At 36.8% G+C, this 24,729-nt stretch overlaps 1 protein-coding gene across 3 annotated transcripts in view; it reads left to right on the top strand.

Moving 5' to 3' along the window:
• Positions 1-24,729, top strand: part of LOC309588637 (putative RNA-binding protein Luc7-like 2) — a 37,670-nt gene that overhangs the window by 5,129 nt on the left and 7,812 nt on the right. The window contains exons 2-11 of one of the 3 annotated variants that reach the window (XM_082308133.1): positions 2,682-2,910; positions 3,503-3,573; positions 5,276-5,370; positions 16,829-16,927; positions 17,821-17,931; positions 18,609-18,752; positions 19,671-19,847; positions 22,111-22,202; positions 23,088-23,117; positions 24,023-24,217. In XM_082308133.1, the coding sequence (XP_082164259.1) occupies positions 2,882-2,910; positions 3,503-3,573; positions 5,276-5,370; positions 16,829-16,927; positions 17,821-17,931; positions 18,609-18,752; positions 19,671-19,847; positions 22,111-22,202; positions 23,088-23,117; positions 24,023-24,217 (1,043 nt within the window). In that variant the 5' untranslated portion in view covers positions 2,682-2,881. Of the gene's footprint in view, positions 1-2,681; positions 2,911-3,502; positions 3,574-4,739; positions 4,846-5,275; positions 5,371-16,828; positions 16,928-17,820; positions 17,932-18,608; positions 18,753-19,670; positions 19,848-22,110; positions 22,203-23,087; positions 23,118-24,022; positions 24,218-24,729 lie in introns of all 3 variants that reach the window. The other 2 variants (XM_082308135.1, XM_082308134.1) reach the window with 2 other exon arrangements.

The raw sequence follows: 24,729 nt of genomic DNA, 5'->3' as shown, positions 1-24,729 counted from the left end.
CTGGCATTGAAACTTAAAATATCTTTTTTGCATCTGTTCACGTCTTAATCAGTTTTTCTGTTTTACACTAGCCGCTTCAGTTATCCTTAGTAGTGGTTACTAATGTGTGACTTTTCTGTCCTCCTTGTTTGGGAGGAGTTGAAGTGACACCCCTGTGCTTATCTTAAAGTCCTCCTGTGTTTGGTGACACCCTTTATATGGTAACAGAGGTGTAATCTAGAACTTGTAACCCATTTTTTCATTTCTTTGTTTCCATATGGGATTATTGAAGTGTTCTCTGTGTGAGTGGTGGGTTGAGGTTGGTATCTTTAGGGTACATAGATGTTGTTTTCCACTTTGCTTTACACTCGTATGTGCTTTTGAAGTCAAGTTCGCAATACGTTGTTGTCCATTGCTGGAGGACTGCTAGCCATGTGGGTAGCTTCAGGCTGAGAGCCAGGTTAGGGAGCCAAGAGTCTCCTCTGAGAGCTCTTCTTTCAAACACGGATCAGCAGCAAAGGCAGAAAAAAGCATTTTTGTATACGCGGATTTCTGCAAAACCTACCCAAAATTGGTATCAGCTCAGAAATCTGAAAGTAGTAGCAGCACGTAACCTTCATGAAAAGATTCTTTATTTGTCAATCAGGAGTGATCAGAAGGCTTTAAGAGCAACGATCGTGTTTAGTGAATTGTGTGTATTTGCTGGCTTTGTTATAAAGTTCTGGTACTTTAGCCCTTAAAAATGAGGGGAACAACGAAGGACTTGGAGGAATTTTTTTACTCTGGATTTGGAACACTGTATGAAATGGCATTTGTGAAGAAGCAAATGGGCATGTTCCTACCTCATAGAAAATCATTCCTATATTTGTTCCACTTGTAATGCATTAGCTAAAAAATGGTTGCATTACATTCTGCATTCACAAGTATTAATTCAGGCATAGTGTAAACCAGAAGCAATCCTGCTTAGAAATGTATTATTCTAAAGCTGTTACGGTAAAGATACGTTCAGCGTTAGTGACAAGAACAGCAGAATTAGCTGCCCGTTCAGTGTGTAGCAGGGACAGAATCTTTTGTGACTGCATAAGCCTCAATTAAATAATGCTGTTGAATACTTGGTATACAGGGCTTGCTTTGCTGATGAAATTTGATATGCGATCTTTAACCTGATACTCCACCCAGTTAGAAGCTCTTCGTAAGTAAAGGGTCCCTTGCCAACATGTTGGGAATCATGCTTCAAAAATGTGAGTGGAAAGCTAACCGGTTTTGGTTGGTGTGGCTTAATGCAGGAAGTCAACAGCATGAAAACGAAAATGCACATTGCTGTCTCTGCATGGATTGCACCATTAGGTTGTGATTGGAGGTTGCAGTTGGATTATAAAGGGTAATTCTCATCAATGCACTGGGATTGTTGTTAGTAGTATATTAGGATACATCAGGACAGTAAGAGATGCTGGATCGAATAAATCATTGTTATAATGCTAAGCATTGTTGATACATTAAGTGTGCATTCTGCTGGTTTGTGATTAAAATATGCTGAACAGGAATGACATTGTGGAGGCTTGTTAATAGGTTAGACTTGGGAGTTCGAAGTGAATTGTATAGTAGAAGTGCACATTGTGATCTTAACCTCTGGATGTTCCTCAATCAGCAGTATGCATTGGTCTTGAATATTGATGTTACTTTTGTAGTCAGCATGTTTATATACAAACTAGAAAACTTCTTTTAGAAAGTTTACATTACTGCCATGATTTCTTTAATATTTGTGTCTGTAGTGTGCAGTTTCCTTATGCTCATAAAGGATATGAGATGTGCAAGTTTAGAAATTTCTTTGATGTTTGGCTTTTTTTCTTGAATGGTTTCAATTCTGTTTCAAAGTTCTCCATTCACCTGGAAAGTAATCTCTTATAGAAATGTGGTTTGGGCCAGGTACTTTAAGTAAAACTAAAGCTGCTGCTTCTTGAGGAAAATGTAATTTATTTTTTCTGTATCTCCATATAAATTTTATCAATCATATGAGGTTTTCTTTTCTGATGGAGAAAATCTAACACAGGGATGGCTTATGGTAATAGATGTTGACTCCTGTAATGCCCTGGTAAATTACTTTGATTTCTTTAATGAGCATGAGTCCTAAAGATCAAGTAGTTGAATACTCTGCCATTCTTCAGAGGCAGGGTTAAATAAGCTGCTATTCTGAGCTAATTTAATTATTTACCTATTAAAATAGAACTTGTAATAAGGTCTGAAGTATCAGTCATAGTGTCCCCTTTATAAACGTTTAAGGATACTTCTAAAATTCAGATGACTGCAGCTATTTGTACCTAGATGTATTATTTTCTTCTTACAGAATATATAAAGCCTTTTTAAAAATATTCATAAACATTGCTTAGCATTCACTTGATTGTTTGACCATATGAAGAGTGTGTAAACCTAAGTACAGTTTGACAAAGTAGTGTCTTGGTTATCTGATGTGCCACTGAAGTCCTTGGCTTAAGAACACATCTGTTCATGTTGTTTTAATTCTTAGAAGGCATATGCAAAAGTCGCTTTTGCTATAGGCTGAATGTCAGGTGTATAGTGGATCTGTAGATTTTATTCTGCTCTCCCCGCCCCCCAGCAACCCATGCAGACCCCAGGTCATCGCCTACTGGAGATGATTCACCTGTAGGTCAGCAGCAGCATGCATCTTCTGTCTTTGCCAACAGGTCTGCACCATTTAGGGGTATTGGAGCTCACGAAACTCATGAAGAAATAAAAGCATTTTCTTCTGAGGCTATCAGACTCTGGAATGAGCTGCCGGAGGGACACAAAATTCAATCATTGTTAGGACATAGTATATGACACCTTTTCTTTTTGATAAACCTTTCCTTCTGAAACAGCATAGATTAAAAATAAATGCCAATGTATGAAACTGCTTTTCACAGGAAGGAAAAGGTAAATATCTGAATGTTCTGTGTATGGGAGCTTTTCTGAAAGTCTGTTAAATACTAGACCAAAGGCACAGTGCAGAAAGAATAACCGTTTAAAATGTAAATGTGGAACGTGTTCTTGAGGCTGTCATTGATCGGTTTCTGCTACCTTCCCCCCCCCCCCCCCCAATCGTGTCCCCCCTCAATGTTGTCTTATCTCAGTTTGGTAATTGTGATTATCATGCTAGCCACTTAGATGAAAAAAGACTGTATTGCAGCTGTAGCATCAGTTCCTAGTTGTGGTAGAGGTACCAAAAAAGCTACGTCTACATGTTGAGGTAACATCTGTGAAAATACTACTTGCCAACTTTACCTAAGGAACCATGAGTCTTTCAGCAATTTTTTGGTCTTGATAACTCCTTGACTCCTGGTAGGTTAGTGCTATTAGGCCATCAGTTGTCGTTTTTTAAAATACTTTTCTTGATTTTGTTCATTTGTCTTTATATAGAAGAATCTTTACAGTCAACATGTATTTCTAGATGCTGTGTTAAAATTGCTGGCAGAGTCTATTATTCTATACAAACTGAACAATCTGGCCCCTTGTTTTATTTATAAAGGTTCAATGTATCTTTGCCTGCCTACATCAATCTGCAAGGGAGTGTCAGAAAGGCCCCGCATTCGCCGAGCCGTGAGTTATCAATAACTTTTCAGATGTGTTAATGAATGTGGAACAAACGCAGTTATGTGTTTAAAAAAATATGGATCCACCTCCTAAAAAGAAAAAAAAAAAAAGGCAAAAAAAAAAAAAAACCAAAAAGAAAAACTCAAAACTCTTTACTGCAGTAGCAGGCATGATTATAAAGGGATTGCTCTAAATTTTTAGTAGTGTAAGTATAACTAAGCAGTAAGGTCACCCTCTAGAAAACCTATTGTTGAACTGCTTTGAAGCTGTCTTTAGCCTGTGGATTGCATGTTTTAGCTGTTGTATCCTGCAGGCAAATTAAGCATGTGGTGTTTTTGGAAACTTTTCTTTGCTTAATAATCTGAAACTTGGCCCATCTGAAAAAGTTATATATTAGCATCCTATGCATAGAACTGATATTTTAAAATCTGATTACATAATAGTAAGAAAGGTTTTTTATTCCCCTCTGTTGTAGTTACCTCAGTAATGAATTTGGCTTCTTGAGTTGTTTAATAGATTAAAAATTCTCAGTGTTTCAGGTCATGAAGCCATTAAAAACTTTAATAACTGCAAAATGTACCTACGTTCTTTAAAATATTTGATGAAATGGGAAAGGCTGCTATCTGAAGTCATTGTATGTCTGTCTTTTTTCCCCCCAGCAGCCGTCCTTGCTTCAGTAATTCACCAGTAGGTTTTCAATGATTAGAGATTTTAACAAGTTGTTACATTTTAAAAAAATTAATAAATAGATACATCCTGAGAGAGATTAAGGTGTTTTATCATGCCTGTGTCTTAACAAGAGAGCCGTAGCAGTGGTCTCTCTTCTGAATCTCAAATAGTGACAATTATGTTATGACTCAAAGGAAAACATATTCCTGCCCTCATTCCCAAAATACCAGCTGGTTACTTTGTTCTGAAGACTTTAGGTCTTGCTCCAAGATGGGGTTATTTAAATTTGCAATTGGTCCTCAGTGTGTGGGCAAGTTGATGCTTCTGCTGATGCAGGAACTACAACCTGCCATGATGAAGATATAATTAAGGCGTTCCCAGCCCAACAAACAGCATGTAGAAAAGAAAAAAAAAATATGGCTTATGATACAGAGATATGCAAACATCTGTAAAATAATTTTGCATATAGGCTATGTCCATATGTTTGACTGACTTTTTTTCAGGTTTGTAAGCACTTAAAATCATTCTTCTGCCAACTCTTTATGCTACTCCCATCAGAAGTAAGAGGGTGCATTGCATCCAAGAGCAAAATCATAAAATGAGTATCAGGTGGGATTTGGTGAAGACTCAATGTGTATCATTTTGTGTTTATGAGGCTGCTTTTATATGCTAATTGTTGCATACAAATACATCACTATTTCATGCAAAATCTGAATAGAACGTTATATAGCTCATTTAACAAATGCTATTGTAGCAAAGTGTTTTTAAGCTAATGCTGTCTTTCTGGTTTCAAGCACTTTTCACGCTGCATTTTTGAAGGGGAAGTGTGAGAGGATTTTAAAATAGCATTATAGAGCATTAAAACATCTATTTGTGTTTTTGGTGTTATTTGGCAAAGAAGCATACAGTGTTTTAAGTTCTAGTTTCCATAGGCCTTCACTATGTGACAGGGCAATGTTAATGCTTTGCATGTAACCTGCAGAACATGTCTGGCTTCCGCAGATTTCTAACCTGGAATGTGTTGATTTCTATATTGCAGGTGACACGACCCGTCAGCGAATCAAATTCAGTGATGACAGAGTGTGCAAGAGCCACCTTCTCAACTGCTGTCCTCATGATGTGCTCTCTGGAACTGTATGTAGCTAAATCTTGTGTTTTATTTAGATAAGAATGGAGAAATTGAATTATATTTATTCTTAGTAGTATCTGTTTTAGCTTCACAGTTTTCAAAAAGTATCTATCTAGCGCTCTCTGGTACTTCAGAGGAGCTCTTATAAACAACTAATTTATGGGTTATGAAGTTATTTTTTAGAAGTTTCCTGTTCTATATGCGAATTACTACTTACAAATTCATCATTGTTTGCTATAACATAAAAAAAATCTAAAATACATAAGGTTACTTATGTGAATTGTGCTATAGCAAAGTAGTTTTAAGCTGGTACTGTTGCAACTAGTAGAAAAAAAGGAAATATAATTTATGCATAAACTGTGAAGTTACTTTCTTAAAACTTTATGTTGCAGTGAGAAATTATCCCACAAATATTTGTATAGGGAATATTTCTTTAGTGAAAACAGTTGAAAGTTCAAATAATTTCATTTCATTTCTAGAAGCTGAGATATATTGAACATGATAGTGACATGATATATTGACATGATAGTGACATCCAGTTACTGTGCCATTTTCACAAATCATAAGGCAATTTCAAAATCTCCACTTATGACATATTAATAACTTCACTTTTTTGACTTGGATTTTTGTGTACTCTATAGTAGAGGTTCCTCTGCTTGACCATAGCAAACAAGGGGCTTTGACACATGCTGGTAGCTTTGTCAATGTGCCCGTGCTTTACCTTGTGGTGCCTGATTAAGGTAGCTTATTCTTTGTGAAAGGCAGGTAAGTTCCGTTGCATTGATCATTTAACCTAATGTTCCATGGTGTTAGAAGAATTAACGGTAGAGAGATGTAGTATGATGATATGCAGAGTCTCGTGTGCCTACCATTGCTGCACTTTAGTAACTTTCCTTATTCACATTGGCACATCTCCTCACTACAAGAAGGACATCGAGGTGCTGGAGTGTGTCCAGAGGAGGGCAACGAAGTTGGTGAAGAGTCTAGAGCACAAGTCTTGCGAGGAGTGGCTGAGGGAGCTGGGGTTGTTTAGCCTGGAGAAGAGGAGGCTGAGGGGAGACCTTATTGCTCTCTACAACTACCTGAAAGGAGGTTGCAGTGAGGTGGGGGTCGGTCTCTTCTCCCTAGTAACGAATGATAGAAGGAGAAGAAACGGCCTCAAGCTGTGCCAGGGGAGGTTTAGGTTAGATATTAGGAAAAACTTCTTCACCGAAATGGTAGTCAGACATTGGAACAGGCTGCCCAGGGAAGTGGTTGAGTCTCCATCGTCTCCATCCCTGGAGGTATTTAAAGAGCAGATAGATACGGTGCTTGAAGACGTGGTATAGATGGACTTGGCAGTGTTAGGTTGACAGTTGGACTCGATGATCTTAAGGGTCTTTTCCAACCTTGACGATTCTATGATTCTATGATTTTCTTACCTTGTGGCAGAGGCGAAAATAAGTACTGGAAAACCTGTCTTAAGGATTATTTGAAGCATTTTTGGTTCTCTGTGCTGTATCATTCTAAATGGCTAACTTGACTGGAGCCTTTAATGAAATACAGAACAAAGTTCATTTGCAAAATCGAAAACTGAAATATGTAGACTTGGTAACTGATTTACCTGTCACCTGGCTTCTAATACGCTTTCCCAGTAGCTGCGATTTTAAATTAACTATAACATTTTTGGTTGATCAAAGGACTTCAAACATGCATGCAGCCGCTAATACTGTTTGCTTTACTAATTTTGGCACTTGTACTGACAGATCAATAGCTCCAGTCCGACCTTCTCTCTTCTTAAGAGTCCCTGCAAAAGTAGGCGCAACTGTAATTGCTAAGAAGCACAGGAAGAAGAGGCAAAATAAGCAGTAGAACTCAACTACAGAACTTAGCATTTGTCGTAATAAAGGCAGTGGAATAGAAAAGGCCCACTTGTTGAGCTTCTTCATAAGTCTTGTGGCTTTCCTAAATTTTTTCCCTGTCCTTAAAGACACTCTTTACTTTTGTATAGCAAAGTTCTGTCATATCACAAAAATCGGGTGTCTTGAAGTTATGTGGTGTGTTTGGCATATACTGAAGGTAATTCATACTGAAGATAATGCATCTTGCACATATTTCCTTACCTTTAAGTCATTTGTTTTTATAAGTGATAACAAATTGAAAACAGTGGTTTATGTTTCGGTGCATATGTAGTTGTATTTTCAACTGTTCTGTGCATTACTGTCCAAACAAAATGGGGGGGCGGGGGGAACAGAGAAAAATGTCTTCCTCTTCACCCGTCTGTTATGTTGTCCAGTGTTTTGATTGTGTGATGAGCAAAATAGCTCATGGCTGGGGGAAGATATGGGACATGACAATATGCTATAAAAACATACGAAGTCATTGGTCAGAATCCACAAGAAGATACTATTAAAAGATTAATTTGACAGCTTTTCATTGTGGTCTAATTTCTATAAGCAAATATTTCTAGAATGGCTGTCTTTAGCAAATAAGAAATGTTTATCTTCAGAACTGTAAAAGTTGTACGTATTGTGCAATAATGCCTCTTACGGTGCAGACCAAGCATGTAGGTTGAGCCCGTTTACACAGTTTGTTAGTCCTCACTGAAAGTTCTCATCTGTCTCATACTGGATTCTGCTGCTGCTCCTGGAGTACTACATTAAAATACTTGGTGAATATCAATGTCTCTTTTTTTTTTTTTTTTTCTTCCTAATAATGCAGTTAGTCATTGGACCACAAAATAGGTTCCACAATGTAATTCTGGGTCCAGAAAAACAGTGACTAGTTTAATCCTGTTAGTGGGAGTAGTAGAAAGGGACTCATAAGAGGCAGGCTTTATCTGACCCATGTCATGGTCTGCTGTTTATCTAGTCATGGGTCTGAAAAAATGGACCTTTTGTCTTAATAGCACAGTTTTTAAAAGGCCAATAAGCATGTAGTGTGACTAAACAGTTTATTGTTGATTTGGAAAATGATTGTGGAGTTTTCTCCAGAGTTTTGATAGGAAAACTTTGATGCATCTTTGTGTTCAAGATCTGTAGGAAACAAAGATTGAGTGTTGGTGTGGGTTGGTTTGTTGTTTTTTTTTTTAATTCAAATCCAGAATCTTATGCTTCTGAAAGAATAAGTTCTCTGGTGACATTTGATGAGGTTAAAGCTCTTCATTGACTAGATTATCAGTAAAATATTGGACATGAATTGCCATTTCTTTTGTGTCACAAGGTAATCTGTGCAATTCTTGTGCACTGCATATTACTGTTCCTGTCTGCAAAATGCAGACTTCTATGCTATTCCAATCCACCCGCTCTTTCAAAAGCACTCAAGGAGGACATTCACAGATAATGCAAGACAAACGAAATGACTCATATGAGTAGGCTCTGTTAATTTACTGTGTTCCTTTCCTTAATGGCCAAATACACAAAACTCTGCCAAGGAATTGATTTCCCTTGACAGTAAAATCATGGTCCCCAGGCTGCAGTATGTATTGGTAAAAGTAGCGCACATATACTTTTCTTAGAAGATTGGAGACTTTGTTGTCCAGATTTCTCCATATATTATCTCTCTTATCTCTCTTATCTCTCTCTCTCTCTCTCTCTCTCTCTCCCCATATATTATCTTCTTGTTAGATGAAGTGTGTGCTTATTTTTAAGAATACTGTATGAAGCCTTTTGTTATTGCTAGGCTTCTCGGGAACACTTGTAGTAGGTATTTTCCTCAAGTTTCTTTGATCAGATTTATCTTTTGGTTAACATTAGAAACATTTCAGGCAAAAAGCGTCCAGACAAATTATAAAGTTTTGAGCTTTACTAGGAGACTTCCATTGTCTAGACTGGCAACAATGTACAGCTTCCTACTTTTTTGAGCTTTCTTTTGCACTTCTGTGTCTTGTTTCCTCAGAGTAGTTTGTATTTAGAGGAACAATAAAGTTGTCTTTAAAGGAACCCTAAATATTGGACTTAGGAGTGTAAAGCCATAAGAATTAGCTGTATTTTGAAATTTAATTATTTTTTCTGACTACTGTTGCCAACAGAACAGTTCATTCTGTGTCAGCCACCTTCTTCCACTTTTCTGGATAGGCTTGTCTAGTTGTCTGTTAATGAGCTTCAGTTGTTACCGACTTAAAACAGGAGATTTTGGTTACATTCCTGTTATAATTCATTTAGGGACATGGTTTTGTGCTACTAAGTTTTGTAGACTTGAAAATTCTAAGTTATGCAGTCAGAGGTGTCTCAGTGCCTGCAGGAGATGATTTTGTGTCACTTTGAGGAGAGACAGGGAGAGTATGGGTTTGGATTTTTTTGTGGTCTGCTTCTAAGGGCAATGGGAATCATGGGCTACGTGGAAGACATAGGTAGAATAGTGAGTCCCAACAGTAAAAATGTAAACAAAGACAAAATTAGAGCATCTTCCTTCAGTTTATTGAATTATAATTCGAAATCTATTGTGCTCTGTGATTATCTTTTTATTTGAAATGCGTTTTGACATTTGCATGAGGCACATAGTAAACTAACTGGTAAGATCACAGAAATGACTTTGTGTTCAAGGTTGTAGAACAGTGTCTGTTCAGAACCTGCTTTTGACAATGCCTCTCACAGAAGGTCTTTTATTTTTAACTGACATTTTCCATGTTTTGGTGCTCTGCTTTTTCATAATGATCACTGGGGCACTGGTTCACATGCATAAGTCAGTCGTTTTAAGAGTTTACTCATTCATTTCAAGTTGAGAATTTTATAATGAGAGATTAGTAAGACTTTGTAAACCCTGGCTACTGGGACACAGTGAATAATTTACCACTTAAAGTTAGCAATTTTTATTTGAAGTCCTTGTCTTAAAGGGCTAACACTCTTTACCTTTTTTTTTTATCCTTAATAGTTGTTGATGATCAGGCTTGTTGTTGTTTGGTTTGTTGGTTTGGGTTTTTTTGTTTGTTTTTGTTTGTTTGTTTTGTCCCCAACCATGGTTCTTGAGTTATTTTTCATCAGCATTACAAAGATGTTTGTTTATATTTATCTATATTATGAGATTAGGACAGAAGCTACATATGTAGGAGTCAGATGACTCCCTTGTAATTGTACAAACCTATTGAGCAACATTCTCTGGATGTAAGCTCTGTGCTGTCTTCAGCAGGTTTTCCAAGATGTATAAGAACGTGTTTTCTCTGTCTTTGTATGTTTCTGAATGAATAGCTGAGTACTAATGAAAATGCCAAGGTGGGAAGATTTAAAGCAAATACTTTAATAAGGTTAAAAGTAGTAATGTCCTGAATATTTATAGTAACCTGCTAGCTATCTTTGAAGAGCCCAAGCAGTTCAACACTTCTGCAGCATCTGGCTTTCTTAATAGCTTGATTGTGCTTCCCTGTTGAAAAAAATTCACAAATACTGTATGTGGTCTTGCAAACCATGGTTGAGAAACTCCTTTCTGCTCAGTGGATTAACTTTGTATTGGTATTTATGTGTATTTGTTGAGGAACACTGCTTCTTGCATTTTATTTATACAGACCTCAAAGTATGCTCTGTTAGCTCAGTCCTGCAGTTAAGCATATCTTTAGGTGCTCATGAACTTATTGCACTCAGTTCTTCAGGACTCTTGCTGACTAAAACCATATTGATTGAGACCTTGGTTTAGCAATATACTTTAATATGTGATTAACTTTAAGCTTATTAGGGGTGGAATTCAGCTCCAGATTAAGGCATCTAAATTTAGGTTTCAGCTGAGGAGCTAGGTGTTGAAGCTTGCACTGCAGTCAGAAGGGATGTAGGCAGTGCGAGCATAGAGAGACATTCAGTTCACCTGCTACTAGGTATCCCTCTCAAGGTGGACTGAGCCATTTAGGCTCACTGGCTATACTGTGTAGATTTCCTTTTACTATGGAAGAGAAGTTTGGATAGTTCACACATCTGCAGATAGGTGTTAGTAAGGTGTTTTAATCTGGAGTTTATTTCTTTGCCAGTAGTCCCATTGGCTCAGTGGAACTATTTCCATGCCTAAAACTTAGGTGTGCCAGTGTGATTATTTGTTGTTGTGCTACAAAAAGCAGGCATTCTGCTGGAGGGTATCAGCTTTTCAGTTCAGGACTGATTTGATCACGTGAACTGCTTCAGCTTTGCAAATCAAATTAAATTAGGCTTGCAAAAGCTACCTCAATTTGTAGCCTTCAGCCCAGTGGTGATGAATTGTAAAGTGCTCTGTTGTCCCAGCAAGTTGTCATGTCAGTCTCTTGAAACCTGTTCTTAATTACTTTGACCAGTGCCAGGAAAGTGAACGGACTGTACCATATTCCATTTTAATGGGTTTAATTTATCTTGGTGAAGGGTTTTTTTGTTGTTGTTACTCTCTGTATGGTTATCTAACTTCAATGTTAATACATAGTCAGGCTATAAGACCAAATACTATGTAAACAATGAAATATTTAAAAATAAGAAAGACTGTTGCTAGCTCTTTCAGTGGAGATCTGTTCTAAGGACTTGAAGTCTTCAGAAGTGAGAGTATGGTTAAAGGGAAAAATGTCTTTAAAGAAGTATTATGCTTCTGAAGATACTTGGAATTTTCAATGGTTGCTAAGGATTTTAATAACTTAATAATTTCTGCCTCTTTAGCTCAACATTTTTTCCTGCTAGTGAAGTCCTAAAAAAGTTAACCCCGTTAGTGAAGTTAGAGGACTTAAATCACACATTATTATATCGTCCTAAAGGCTCCCCTTCTGAACATGTACTGCCTACAAGAAAGGACGGGCTTTATCACAAGTCTAGAAATCTCTCTGAAATAAAATTTTCAGTGCAGATGAAAAGCGAGTTCCATAATAAGGAAGATGTCAGCAAAAGTCTTATCTGCAGCTTCTTTTTATCAATAGCAGGGGTGTTCTCATACAGACCCCAGTAGTTGCCTTGACAGTTTGATGAAGGGAGAGATCTGGTTCCTCCAACATAAATTTTTCAGTCATGTCAGATCTTCCTAAGCAAATAAACAAATAAAAAAACCTCTTCTCTTGCTGAATGTGAGCTGCTTTGGTATGGGTGTCTTTATAGCTAGAAAGAATTCGCTACATAAACACTGCCCAGAGTATCTTCCTTCAAAACCCGTCAAAGATGCATGCTGCTTTTAGAAGCATTGATAGTGTGTGCTACTATGTCACACTTGGGTCAACATCAGCCCTCTGTGTTTTAAGTAGCTTTGGCTTTTCTGTGCTCTTTTTTGCTCTCCATATAGAGTACATTCAATAATCTAACCTCTGATGTCAAAGGAATGTGTTCTAAAAGTTCAAAAAAAGTTGTAAAAGTGCCAAAATGGGAATTTTGCTGTAGGTAGCTCAAGATCTGAAAAGAAAGCTTTCTTAATTTCATGTTTCAGAAACAGCATCACATCAGTTTAGTCTCCAGTTCAGTTGTTAGTGTCAGCTACTCTGACTGCACATTTATTTTACAGATAAACTCCAGATTCTCTATTGCCCTGTCTATTCATACTTAACTTGGATGATTTTCTTTTTTTTCTTTGGTTTTTTTTTTTTGGTACCTGATTTGATTGAAGCAGAGCTATGCATTATTGTTAAACCAAGTCTATGTAATCCTTATTTCTGTATTAATACCAAAGGCATTCTATCCATTTTGTGGATGGGATGACAACAATGATTACTAAATCATTTCAATATGAGATTGTTTGGGATGAAGGACCAGTTGTCTAAACCTCAGCTCTGGGAAATCAAGTAGCTTTAGTTGCCCATCTAACACTGAGAAATAAAAAAAGTATTATAGAAAATGGTTAGCAAGTTGTTAGTAGAAGGCACTATTTTTTTAAGCAGAGTTCAGCAACAGCAAAAGGATTCCTGATATCCTGCTTTGCATGTGGTTGCCTAGACTATTTTCTAGACTAATCTTCAGCAATAGCTTTCACTTTTAAGAAAGATTCACCAAATATGTAGGGATTTTCTGGTTTTAATCTTCAGCAAAAGTGCAGTAACTGCAAAAAGCCCCAAAGCATGCCTTCACATATTCAATAAGCTTTAGTTATGTCTAGCCTGGGGACTTGCATGTTCTCACCTTTCTTTATTTGCTTTACTCATTACGACTGCTCTGTAAATCAGTTTAAGTAGTGTAAGCCTGTCTGAAAATCAGTGTATCCACAGTGAAAAACAGTTTATGTGCCTTCATTTGTAGCTCAGTGTCTGAACATTAGTCTCCCTGGTAGCCATCTTCTGTTTCAAATGTGATTGATCTTTAAATGGCTGACTACCTATGCTTGCTCTTTGCCTCTGGGGGAAGGCATGTCTTGGCACCAAATTGTAAGGTGGGCATGTGTCTTACTGTATCTTCTGTCCATTTCTATCTGCTGTCCGTCTGCTTTGCAGCTAGCCGTATGAGCCAAATTATAATACGAGCTGCTCTGTGCTTATTAAGGTCCTTGGCAATCCTGATCCAGCATAGACCTTTGACAGTAATAACTCATCCCCAAGATGAATTGTCTTTGCCTGATGTTGCATAACTTATACCAACAGAAGTGCTTTTTAGCCTGATTTTGCATATAAAACGCAAACTGATTTAAGAGTTTTTAATGTTTTTTGTTTTTTGTTTTTTGTTTTTTTTTTTATGTCTATCTACATTGGGATTTGCTAATAGAACTTTTAAGAAAGACATTTAGTAGTAATATTTCTGCGAAGGTGCTTTCAAAGGATTAGCCAAGACTAGTACAGACTGTGTTAAGGAGCAGTTCCAAAGATGATATAATTTCTTAAGCAGCAAAGCTAATGAAAAAGAATCCTGTTCTCTTGTACCTGCTTGTTCTTGCTCCCTGTTATGCCATGTGAGTGTTTATAAGGCTGCACTCTGTTGGATCAAAGAGGGGAAGGGGAGCCAAAATTTCCTGTCTTCTGATTGAGATATCCAACAAAAACAAATTCTCTGTAACACCCTCCTCATCTCCCAAAACTGCCATTAATATTACTGAAGTTATTCAAGAGTTTCTGAAGTGGCATCTTGATACTGTAAGAGTTCCTAACTGCTAAGTCTGCTATTCTGTTGCCCCCTACATATTGTCAGCATATCTGTTTGCGTGGCTGCCTGACAAGTTGGACAGAGGCACACTACCGAAAAAATGCCTCTGTTTTTGGTTTGCTAAGATACGTTTTGCCCAGTCAGTACGCAGATTGTGTTCAACTGCACAGGCAGATGTGCCCGCAAGGGGTGGCACAGCGCAGTGATAAAGGGAGGACAGAAAATTTTTCAGTAGTAATGCTGGCTCAGAGTAATTACCATCTTTTCAGGCTATGGATTTACAATTCCCAGTAGAAGAAAAGAAATCAGAAAATGTACTGTCTTGAGGAGGGCAAATGCAACCCGAATAGAAGGAAAAGAAGCATAAAACACATGTAAAGTGAACAGTGTGTCATGGTAGTCATGTGAATTCTGTTTTTTTTAGAGTGTGATGGAAGTTTGTCATGCATGTATTCAAAGTGTATGTAGATTGCATATTAAAATAGCATTTTTCTGATGCTATGGTGGATGTGTTTCAGGCTTTTTGTCATTGTGTTCAGATCTATTAAAGTGTGTCACTAGCCTTATCTATGCATTTAGAACTGGAGTGCTTCACTTAGGATTGGCCTTGAGTTTTACAGTTAAACCTTAAATACCTTATCAGTACAAGTGATGAATCAGCATAAAGACAAGCTTTTCACAATTTTAGAAGGATTAAGCATCTAATTTTCAGGTAATTTGAAAGTGTTCTTTCATATTGCTTTCCTGGTACTGAAGTACTTTCCTGAAGGAATGCTGCAGTTTAAATAATGAAGCATCTAATGACTTGGAAATAAACGTGTGTAATACATTGCTCAGCTTCAAGGTCTTTGTGGATTTGCATCAGTTAACAAAATTTCTGAGGGCCTGTGTAGTGGCAAAAGGAAAAGCTAATCTTTCTTTAGCATTGCAATCAAATGTTTTCCGGAAAACAGATTTACAGTGGCTGAAAGATATTTAAATAACTACAGTTTATAAAAAAACTTTCAAGTTCAAAATTCTGTATTTTAACAATGTTTTTTCTGTCTCTAACATTTGAAATAAACCAACAACTGCTGTAAAAATTACTGTAATGGATTTGTTGGAACATCTAGCTGGTGATTTGAGAAGTTGAAAGCAATTGATGTTTGTTTTTTTGCTGTATTTGTGAGGCTTGAATTGCTACTTAAATGCAAGTATTTTGTTTACTTTAAAAAAAAAAAAAACAGCACTCATTTGGCACAGATACCAAGTGACTTGCAGCAGTTTCTGAGTTAACACTCATCTTTTATTTATAAAACTCACAACACAAGTTATTAATGATTTTAGTTTCGGTTGTAGAACTGTTATAAACCTACAACAGTAACAGCTTTTTCCATCAGAGTTCAACTTTCATTATGTGCTTTCAATGTTAAGAAAGGGATAATTTTTCTTAATATTAAGTGAGCAGTGCCAAGAGCAGACTTAAGTGAAACTGTACTGTTTTTAAATGATGCAAATCATAGTCACTTTTGGTGATTATACATCAGCTTGTTCTTTTGCAGAGAGGGTGCCTTGGTTTTGTTCAATTTTGTTTCCATTACAAATTGGTTTTTGGAGTTTGTTTGGGTTGGGTTTTGTTTTGTTTTGTGTTTTGTGTGTTTTTTGTTGTTGTTGTTGTTTGGCGTTGTTTTTTTGTCATGTACACATTGCTCTGTCTTGATTACCAAACAAACTTTCAGGGAACAGTTTGAATTAGAATTCCTTACGCTATGTGGTATGCAAATTTCAATTTAAAACCAGTATTTGTTACCTAATAAGATTCTGGATACTCAGTGGTGTTGTACACAAAATTAGTGATGCAGTCTGCTTACTTTTAAGTTCATGTTTCCTTCCTGCTCATTCTAGAACGGTTTTAGATTACAAGTAAAAGACGTATACTTTTTCTTCCCTGATTCTTGAACGTAGTCCAACACTCGGCTCATCTTCACTCATCTGCAAAATGTTTTGCTGGGATTTGATTTTTGGCTGTCTTACTTGAAATGCTTCAAGAATGGTTTTTAAGCAGCACTTACAGTGGCGCTGTGGTTGTAGCTATTTCAGGTGATGAATATAACTGGAACACATATCATAGACGGTGCAGACAGTTCAGGTCAAGCATTTGACCATTTAATTGCCAGTTATTTGCAGGGTAAGCCGTTCTAATTCAATACAGGATGTCCCACTGCAGTCACTTTTTTGAACTTTCAGTAAAACGACATTTTTGCAGGACATTAATGATACATTAATGCGAACAGCCATCATGATAAGATAAGCTGTCCATTCTGTCTGCTTTTATTATTTCCTGATTTGTGCATGTTTGTTAAAGATCTGGTATTGTCTTACAGTTTTATTAAACTGTCCTTTCATTCCCACAGGGGAGATGATTTGGTTCAGAATATTTGACTGTTAAAGAAAATCACACTAACTTCATTCCTTGTAACACTTCTGAAAAGTTGTATTGCTTTCCGTCTCTTTTCAGAGAATGGACCTTGGAGAATGTCTGAAGGTGCATGACCTGGCATTGAGGGCAGACTATGAAATAGCATCCAAAGATCAGGATTTCTTCTTTGAGCTTGATGTATGTATTTTATCTTAATAATGGAGAGAAAGCATAATTTGTGTACCTAGGTGTATAAACTAAGAAACAAAAGTTAAATTTTGGTACAAACAGAGGGAAAACTTTCAGAAAGTAATTTTATAGAAAGAGGCAGAGAAAACCCTTGCACAGTTACATAAAAGATAAATGCCTCTTCATGACTATATGCGAGTATTTAATTTGTATTGGTAGTCATCTCTAGGTAGAACTGTTAACAGCCTTCCATGGAACAAATTATCATAAACCTGGGTGCTGTCTTAGTGTTATCAAATAGGAAGCAAATGTTAAGGCTGTGCATGCTTTGAAGAGAGTCTTACATTCTATGCTTATTGAAGAAAGTAATTTTGTATTGGGGATAACAAATCATATGCTATGTTTCAGTACACCGTAGTTTGAGTAATACAGTTTTGAACTCCCAACTAGGAAGTTAGTCTTCACTGGGACAAAAAGGTTTGGGGGTTTTTTTGTTGTTGTTTGGAGGGATGGTGTTAATATGCTTAATAGCTTCTTAAAACCTTAGTGAAAAATGTTACAGTATTGCATGTATTGACTGGGTGAGGTGAACCTGAATATCCTTCGAAGAATTTTAATGCATGTTAGAAATGCTCACTTCTTCTTAGAGAAGACTTAAGGCACATTCACTTCCAAATTTCTGCAAATACTTATAACTATGACAACGTGTAGACTATGATTTTGAAAATGTTGTGTATTAATATATGTGATTAGTCACCATAAACTGCTAGATTATTGTTTTACAAAGGTTTCACTAGTAAAAACTTAAAAAAGTTAAATCTTCGTAAACCTGGAAGGCTTTAAGGCTAATGAAATATTCGTGTTCTGGGCAGCATTGATCAGTGTTCTTATTGATGTTTTAGGCAATGGACCACCTGCAGTCATTTATTGCAGACTGTGACAGGAGAACAGAAGTGGCTAAGAAAAGACTAGCAGAAACCCAAGAAGAGATCAGTGCTGAAGTTGCAGCTAAAGTAAGCATGTAAAACTAGTTACTGAAGTCTCTTTGAAGGTCTGTTTTTCTAAGGAGCCAACTTAAGGTTTTGGCAAGCTATCCAATCTCAGAATTCATACTGAAGAGGGGAAAAAATAAGACATTTTCTCTACCCTTCCCAAAACTGCCTTTAAAGCACAGAGAGGAGAACACAGGGAAGAGACCTCTCTTATATTTTTGAGCTCAGGAAACTTGACTCTCTGTGATACAATGCCATACAAATGTTAGTAAATCCTACACTTTTTGATCAAAACTTCATCCATAAAGCAAACAAAATTTAATGTGCTTTTCTCTAGATCTTCTAACTGAAAAAAAACTTCTATCATTTTTCTGCACGTATATGCAGATTGCTAGGAGGAATGGTTGTACAAATACTGATTTTGCAAGACTCTGTGGTGTAGACAACAGTATGAATTAGTTGAAGTTTCTGAACAAAATCCTGCTCTGGAGTTGGTACATAGACTTGGTAACTCAGCCTTTCTCTTTGTGTTTTTTACATGAGGCAACTTCTGTTTCAGTTTTACCTGGAGAAGTTATCTTTGCATGTTTCTTTTAATTCTATCCTACCAATTTTGCATATAATAACTCAGTAGTAGTTCAGACTGTTTTCCATAATTAAAAGCATTTCTTGTGTTAAGCCTTTCCTTGTCTTTCAAGGCTGAAAGAGTTCATGAATTGAATGAAGAAATTGGGAAACTGCTGGCCAAAGTAGAACAGCTTGGAGCTGATGGGAATGTGGAAGAATCTCAAAAAGTAATGGATGAAGTGGAGAAGGCTCGGGTAAAGAAGAGAGAAGCAGAAGTAAGTTGATTGTGTAAGGCTTGGAGGATGGAGAGGGCAGGGTCCAATATTAAATGGGTTGGCATCTGTGTAATGCAAGATGTCTCATCTGCTGTCACTTCCTTAACTAATTGCTTCATATAAAACTAAAGAATTTGCTTTGCAGCATCCTGTACAGTTAAAGTTTCTACCTTTAAATACACTCCTATACTATTAAAATTATACTCGCTTCCATGGATGATGCATTTATCTTAGTTTAGCTGTATTGGCCAGTTGTGTCTGTGTTTGTTGGACTGACTTACCTCATTGGGTCTCACAGCTCTTGCCGTGGCAACCCTGTTGTGCCTTGTGGTGTCGTGGTGTGGCTCATACTGGAAAGCTTCAGTGAAGTGAACCGTTGTCTTCACTGAAAGATGATTAGTTAATGGCTTGTGCATCAGGCAAGTCAAAATGGTCCTTGTTGTAATGTTCAGGTGGCAGAATTCACCAAGAGCTTTTCCATATCGTATTTCACCAAGATACTTAAATTTATAGAAACAAACATCTGCGGTTGTTTTAATGCTACCAGAGGGGTTGCTGGCAGCCTTGCTTGTCTGTCATCTGAGTGTCTGTAGATAAATTTTGCTCACATAACTTGTTTAATTAGAGTCTAAAATGCAGGTAAGTTTCTCAGGAAACTATGACTGTTTTAAACTGGGTTTAGAATTAAAACTGGTGTAATATTTTCATAATATGTTAACATAGTAATTGTAGTGTTAACGTGTATTCGTTGTTGCATATGAAAAAGTTGTTCATCCTTTTAAGTAGTACAATCTTAAGTAAAGGTAATAATCACCCTACTTTGTTTAATTTGCAAAACCAGTTGCTAGTATATCTTTGGTAAAGTGTTACCGTTGTATTTCTGTGCATTGACAAGTAACAGCAAATTGTTTTTTCTAGGAAGTATACAGGAATTCTATGCCTGCCTCCAGCTTTCAGCAGCAGAAGTTACGGGTTTGTGAAGTGTGCTCGGCTTATCTTGGTCTTCATGACAATGACCGACGACTTGCTGACCACTTTGGAGGGAAACTGCATTTAGGATTTATTGAAATAAGAGAGAAGCTTGAGGAACTCAGGGTAAATCATTTTAGATTTTTGTGTGTGTATATGTGTGTGCTCCTAATTAATTATTTGCCAGGCAACCTTAATGGAATATTTCTTTCTGGGCATGTGAATTTTTTTCATATAACTTTAAAATTTGGGATTTCATTAGTCTACAGCACACTAAACATTCTAATTTAATATCAGGTATCTGGATAATTTGATAAGATGACCTCTTTTGCACCGAGATATATTAAAACACATGTTCAAAGTAATGCATCTTGGGAACAAAGAGTGCAATTCTGCTTGTAAAATGGAGAACTGTATTTTGAACGACAGTGGTGTTGAAACATATTTAGCAGTCATAGGAGATAGCCAGATGAACTTTACTTTTGGCCAGTTGATTAGCTAAAAGTAATAATGAGACTCTTGAAAACAGAAGAACATGTAGTGGGCCTAAGTGAGTGATATTTATTTAATTAGGATAAAATGTTAATAGGGCTGGTGTTGAAATCCTCATTTTTTTTGGTACCAATATGTAAGGAGGATGATAACACCTGGCAAAGTTTTCAAAAAAGATCTAGAGAAATGCTTGGAGCACTAACAGCTTGCTGTATGGTGAAGACTAAAATTCAATTTGTTCATTTTATCCAGACAAAGATTAGGAGGTGACTTTCATTCTGTAGGTACCAACAACTAAAGATTTCTTTTTTTAAGTAATTTTTGAAGGCTCTTAAGCAAGAGATGAAATAAATAAGTTCCAACAACTCAAGGCTGTAGCTATCCAAAAGTCAGAATACAAAAAGATATATATCTTGAAGTCAGGCTAGCTATTAAAGTAATTGTTACAGGGAGGTTGCATGTTTTCTATAGCTTGAAGATTTTAAATCCAGTTGGAATATTATCGTAAACAACACTATCTTGACCAGAAGTCGTGTGCTGAAAGAAAGACTTACTGGAATTATATTCTAGATTTTTGGTATTCAAGAGGATGGATTTGGACGCTGATGCCATGTATGATCTTAATATGCAAATTATGGAGTTCAAGGCTCAATTAAGCATTTAACTGTAGAAATCACTAAAGACAATAGCTAAACGAGTTGAAGCCCTAAAAGCAGAAAGTGCCACTACTGAGTTTGAGTAAATTGGTTTGGTTTATATTTCATAATATTCCAGCTGTCTTGCATGGATACTGTGACTTACCTTTTGGAAAGCTCAGCTCTTTCCGTTGACTATATTGGCAATTCAGGCACCTAAATATAGCTGCTGTAACTTAAACCTTAGATGCCGAGAGTAGATCATGTGTGCTTCCTCTCATCCCTCCATGAAATTATGCAAAGAGTCACTTGAACAAGAAACCTTGCTTGTAGTTAAATTACTGATATTGTACAAGGAAGTATAGATATAATTTGACATAAAGGGTTGAAATAACTGATTATTTAGACCATTTGGAAAAAAAAAATGCATGGATAATTATTTCACATTCCCAAAGCATCAATAAAATAATCTTTTGAAGTACTTCGCTAACAAAAAAAGAAAACAATAACTATCCCCTCCTTCCTCAGAGCTCTCCTCAGAGATCTAATCAAGATGCTGCTGGGGCAATTCCACATCTCAGAAGAAGGTCTTTACAAAGAGTTGAATTTCTTGCATCATGTCCAGAAGGTGGCGAGACTTGGGTTTGGCCAGATCTCCAGTTGTGAGTTCCACATCTGAGGGCCCTCTACTGAGCGTGCCTTGTCCCCAGTAGTAGTGAGTTCAACCTGGGGGCTATCAGCTGAAGCATCCTCTCTGATTATATGTCTCATATTCACAATACAGAAACAAGTAGCCTCAAAACTAGGTATCAGCCCAACCAAGTCCTTTAAGACTAAGGATTTCTTTATGTCACGGTGTAGCTGAAGGAGTTAATAAAGCAATTAACTCTCCAGTTCTGATTCCTTTCTGCCTTTCCCCAGTGGCCAAAATGTGATAGGATTGGCATGGAAACTCTCACATTAAAGGCATGACTTGCTGCTCTGAATTTCCCTTTGTGGAAAACTTAATATAACTCTACATATTTCAGGTCTTCGTGTAACACCCATCTATTTGCTGCAGCTCTTCTGCAATAACTTCTGTTTCTTGGAGAAAAAAAAAATATATATATATACTGAGGAAGAGAGAGGGAATAATATACACAAGGGAAAGGGAATATACATGAGGGAAAGAACTGAATATTAACTGTCTAGATTATTTTTGTAGCACCTTCATCTGAAAAATTTTGAAATGTAACTTAATGAATATATTCCTTTGCTTTTAGAGGATTGTGGCTGATAAACAGGAGAAACGAAATCAGGAACGTCTGAAACGTAGAGAGGAGAGGGAAAGAGAAGAAAGGGAGAAACTAAGGAGGTAGGGATCTGTTTTAATTGCATATACATAATGACCTATTTAAGTTTAATGGGAAAACTATCATGTAGTTCACACATATTTTTAAATTTGCAGAATCACAATAGTCTGCATTCCTTGGAAACTTAGAAGGGTTGAGAGTGAATTTTATGTCTGACTCTTAAAACCTGAATTGTTTTCATAGAAAGCCTTTTTAAAAACTACAGATAGAAATGTCTCTACATATTTGAAAAAATGGCCTTTAAATGAGATAATTTTCAGGTGTATACCTTGTTTTGAGACCTGACAGATGTCAGCTTACACACATGTGAATTTCTAACATCTGTTAGATGTTAGACATTTTCTTTATAGATGTTAGAAACTTTCCTTATTGGAAGTAGTTGAATGTATGACTGAGGAAAGTAATTCTCTGTTCTTCTATGAAATAGTTGCTTCCAGGCCTTGTGGGGCTAGAGTGGCATGGAATCTGAACTGCAGTCCTCTTGACATGTCAGCGTCAGAGGTTAACAATGTAAACTTTGAAATCTTTTGTAGTCTGATAATACATGCCTGACAAGAAATAAGGGAGTACTGACTTGAACTGTAGCTTTTTCTGTGGGAGGGGTGGGAATAAAAAAGCAGATTAGATATTCTTTTGGGTTTAGTAGCATGGTGGGCTCAAAAATAAATTAAAAAAAAACCAGACAAAACAGTTGTCAGAGGGATGTGTTTCCTGGTAAATATGTTACAAAGATGTTCACATCAAATAAAAGGCCTTTAAATAATTGCTAGTAAAATAAGAAATACAATAACAGGTCAACTAGTTTGGTTTACTATTACTAAGTTGTACTTTATTTCATAGTAAGATTCTGTAAGAAAAATTGATTTACTATTTTCCATTTATTTCAGGTCCAGATCCCACAGCAAGCATACCAAAAGGTATATAAATCTGCAGACAAGGAATACCATCTGTGAAGCCAGCCTTTCACGAGCTGGAACACTATAAGTTTGTCTAACACTATTAGTTTAAGATGTCCATCTTTACAGACAAAGCATTCTGTTACATAGTCATCTCTGTGTGTTTATACAGTATTTATCACGATGCTACTGAGTTTATACGTGTATGTCTGTTTTGTGCCTACTACAACGCAATTTTGTCCCAAATAATGCTTACAACATAGAGAATTGCTCTTTGTTCAAAAGTGAAGCTTGTGGTTAATACCTCTTGGTGAAAACCCATGTTTTTAAAATCCTAAGCACCAGGTTAACTCTCAACAGATGACCCATCAATAGTATGTGTTTTCTTCCTAACCTACACAGTTAGGTTATCAGTGAGGTATTATTGCAAAGTGATTGGGGGGGGGGGAAGAAAGAAAGTAGTGAATTTGTATGGTGTTTAGAACATTCCAGACTACTTTTATTGTAGTAGCTATGGGGGAGGATATACTCTTGCTTTCTCAGAACATCATAATACATAGTTTCTGGAAGATGGTCCCTATCACTGCCTCATGAAGTTCTACAACTTTGCCTGATAAAGACAAGATTTTTAAAATTTTAAAAAGTAGATTTTTTTTCCATACTTTTAATTTCTTTCAGAAGCCCGAATTGGCTGTGCTGTAACCATACACACAGTCATAAATTAACTGTAAAATTGTCTGCATTAGTCACAAAGAAGTTTGTAGGATTTCTAATGTTTGCCTGTGATAGGACAATGCAATAGCTCTGAACACTGCAGACCATTCTCTGTACAGATTTGCTTATGCATAGAGTGCATAATATTCAAAGTCCACTGATAGAGTAGCTAGGTGAATGCAGTGTGTGGTTTAAGTCCTTTCTGTTCCTAGATCTAGGTCCCGAGATCGCCGCAGACATCGGTCTCGCTCAGCCTCCCGGGAACGAAAGAGAAGAACTCGCTCCAAATCCCGTGAGAAACGCCATCGTCACAGGTCTCGCTCTAACAGCCGCAGCCGGAGTCGCAGCCATCATAGAAGCAGGCATAGTTCCAGGGAGAGAAGCCGAGAACGCAGCTCCAAAAAGAGGTAAACGTTGGCCTAGAATTAAATGGCTTTTCCTAGATGCATGATGAGAATTTTCACACTAAGTTAAGTTTACATTTAGCACTTGGTAATTTAAACACATTTTGAAACTGTCTCAGATTTCAATTACGCCTTTAGCATGTTTGTGATCTGTAATATATAGCAGTGATTTTTTTTTCTTTTTTTAAATAAAGATAATAGAGTTATATATTATTTCTGTTTTGGAGGAGTGATATAAGGTATTGGTGTCAAGTTGATAGTACTACCAGCTCCTGCAGTGTAAAAAGTGAAATAGTTGATCTCCATTTGAACCCAGGGATATCAACAGTCATCTTGCCGTCATCCATTTGTTTTTTCCCTTGGGCTCTTGTTCCCAGCACTGGAGCCCATCTGTTGTGTACTGCACCAGATAAAAACAAGTTTAGATATGCCTGAAAATAAACTTGTTGCATTGCATCTGAAGATGTTGGCTTTGCAAGAGAAGTGGCTCAACTGCTCATTGAAGGATTACTGCA

This window comes from Platalea leucorodia (assembly GCF_965183815.1).
Source record: "Platalea leucorodia genome assembly, chromosome: 4".
Lineage (NCBI taxonomy): Eukaryota > Metazoa > Chordata > Aves > Pelecaniformes > Threskiornithidae > Platalea > Platalea leucorodia.
This window is presented reverse-complemented; position numbering and strand designations above follow the sequence as displayed.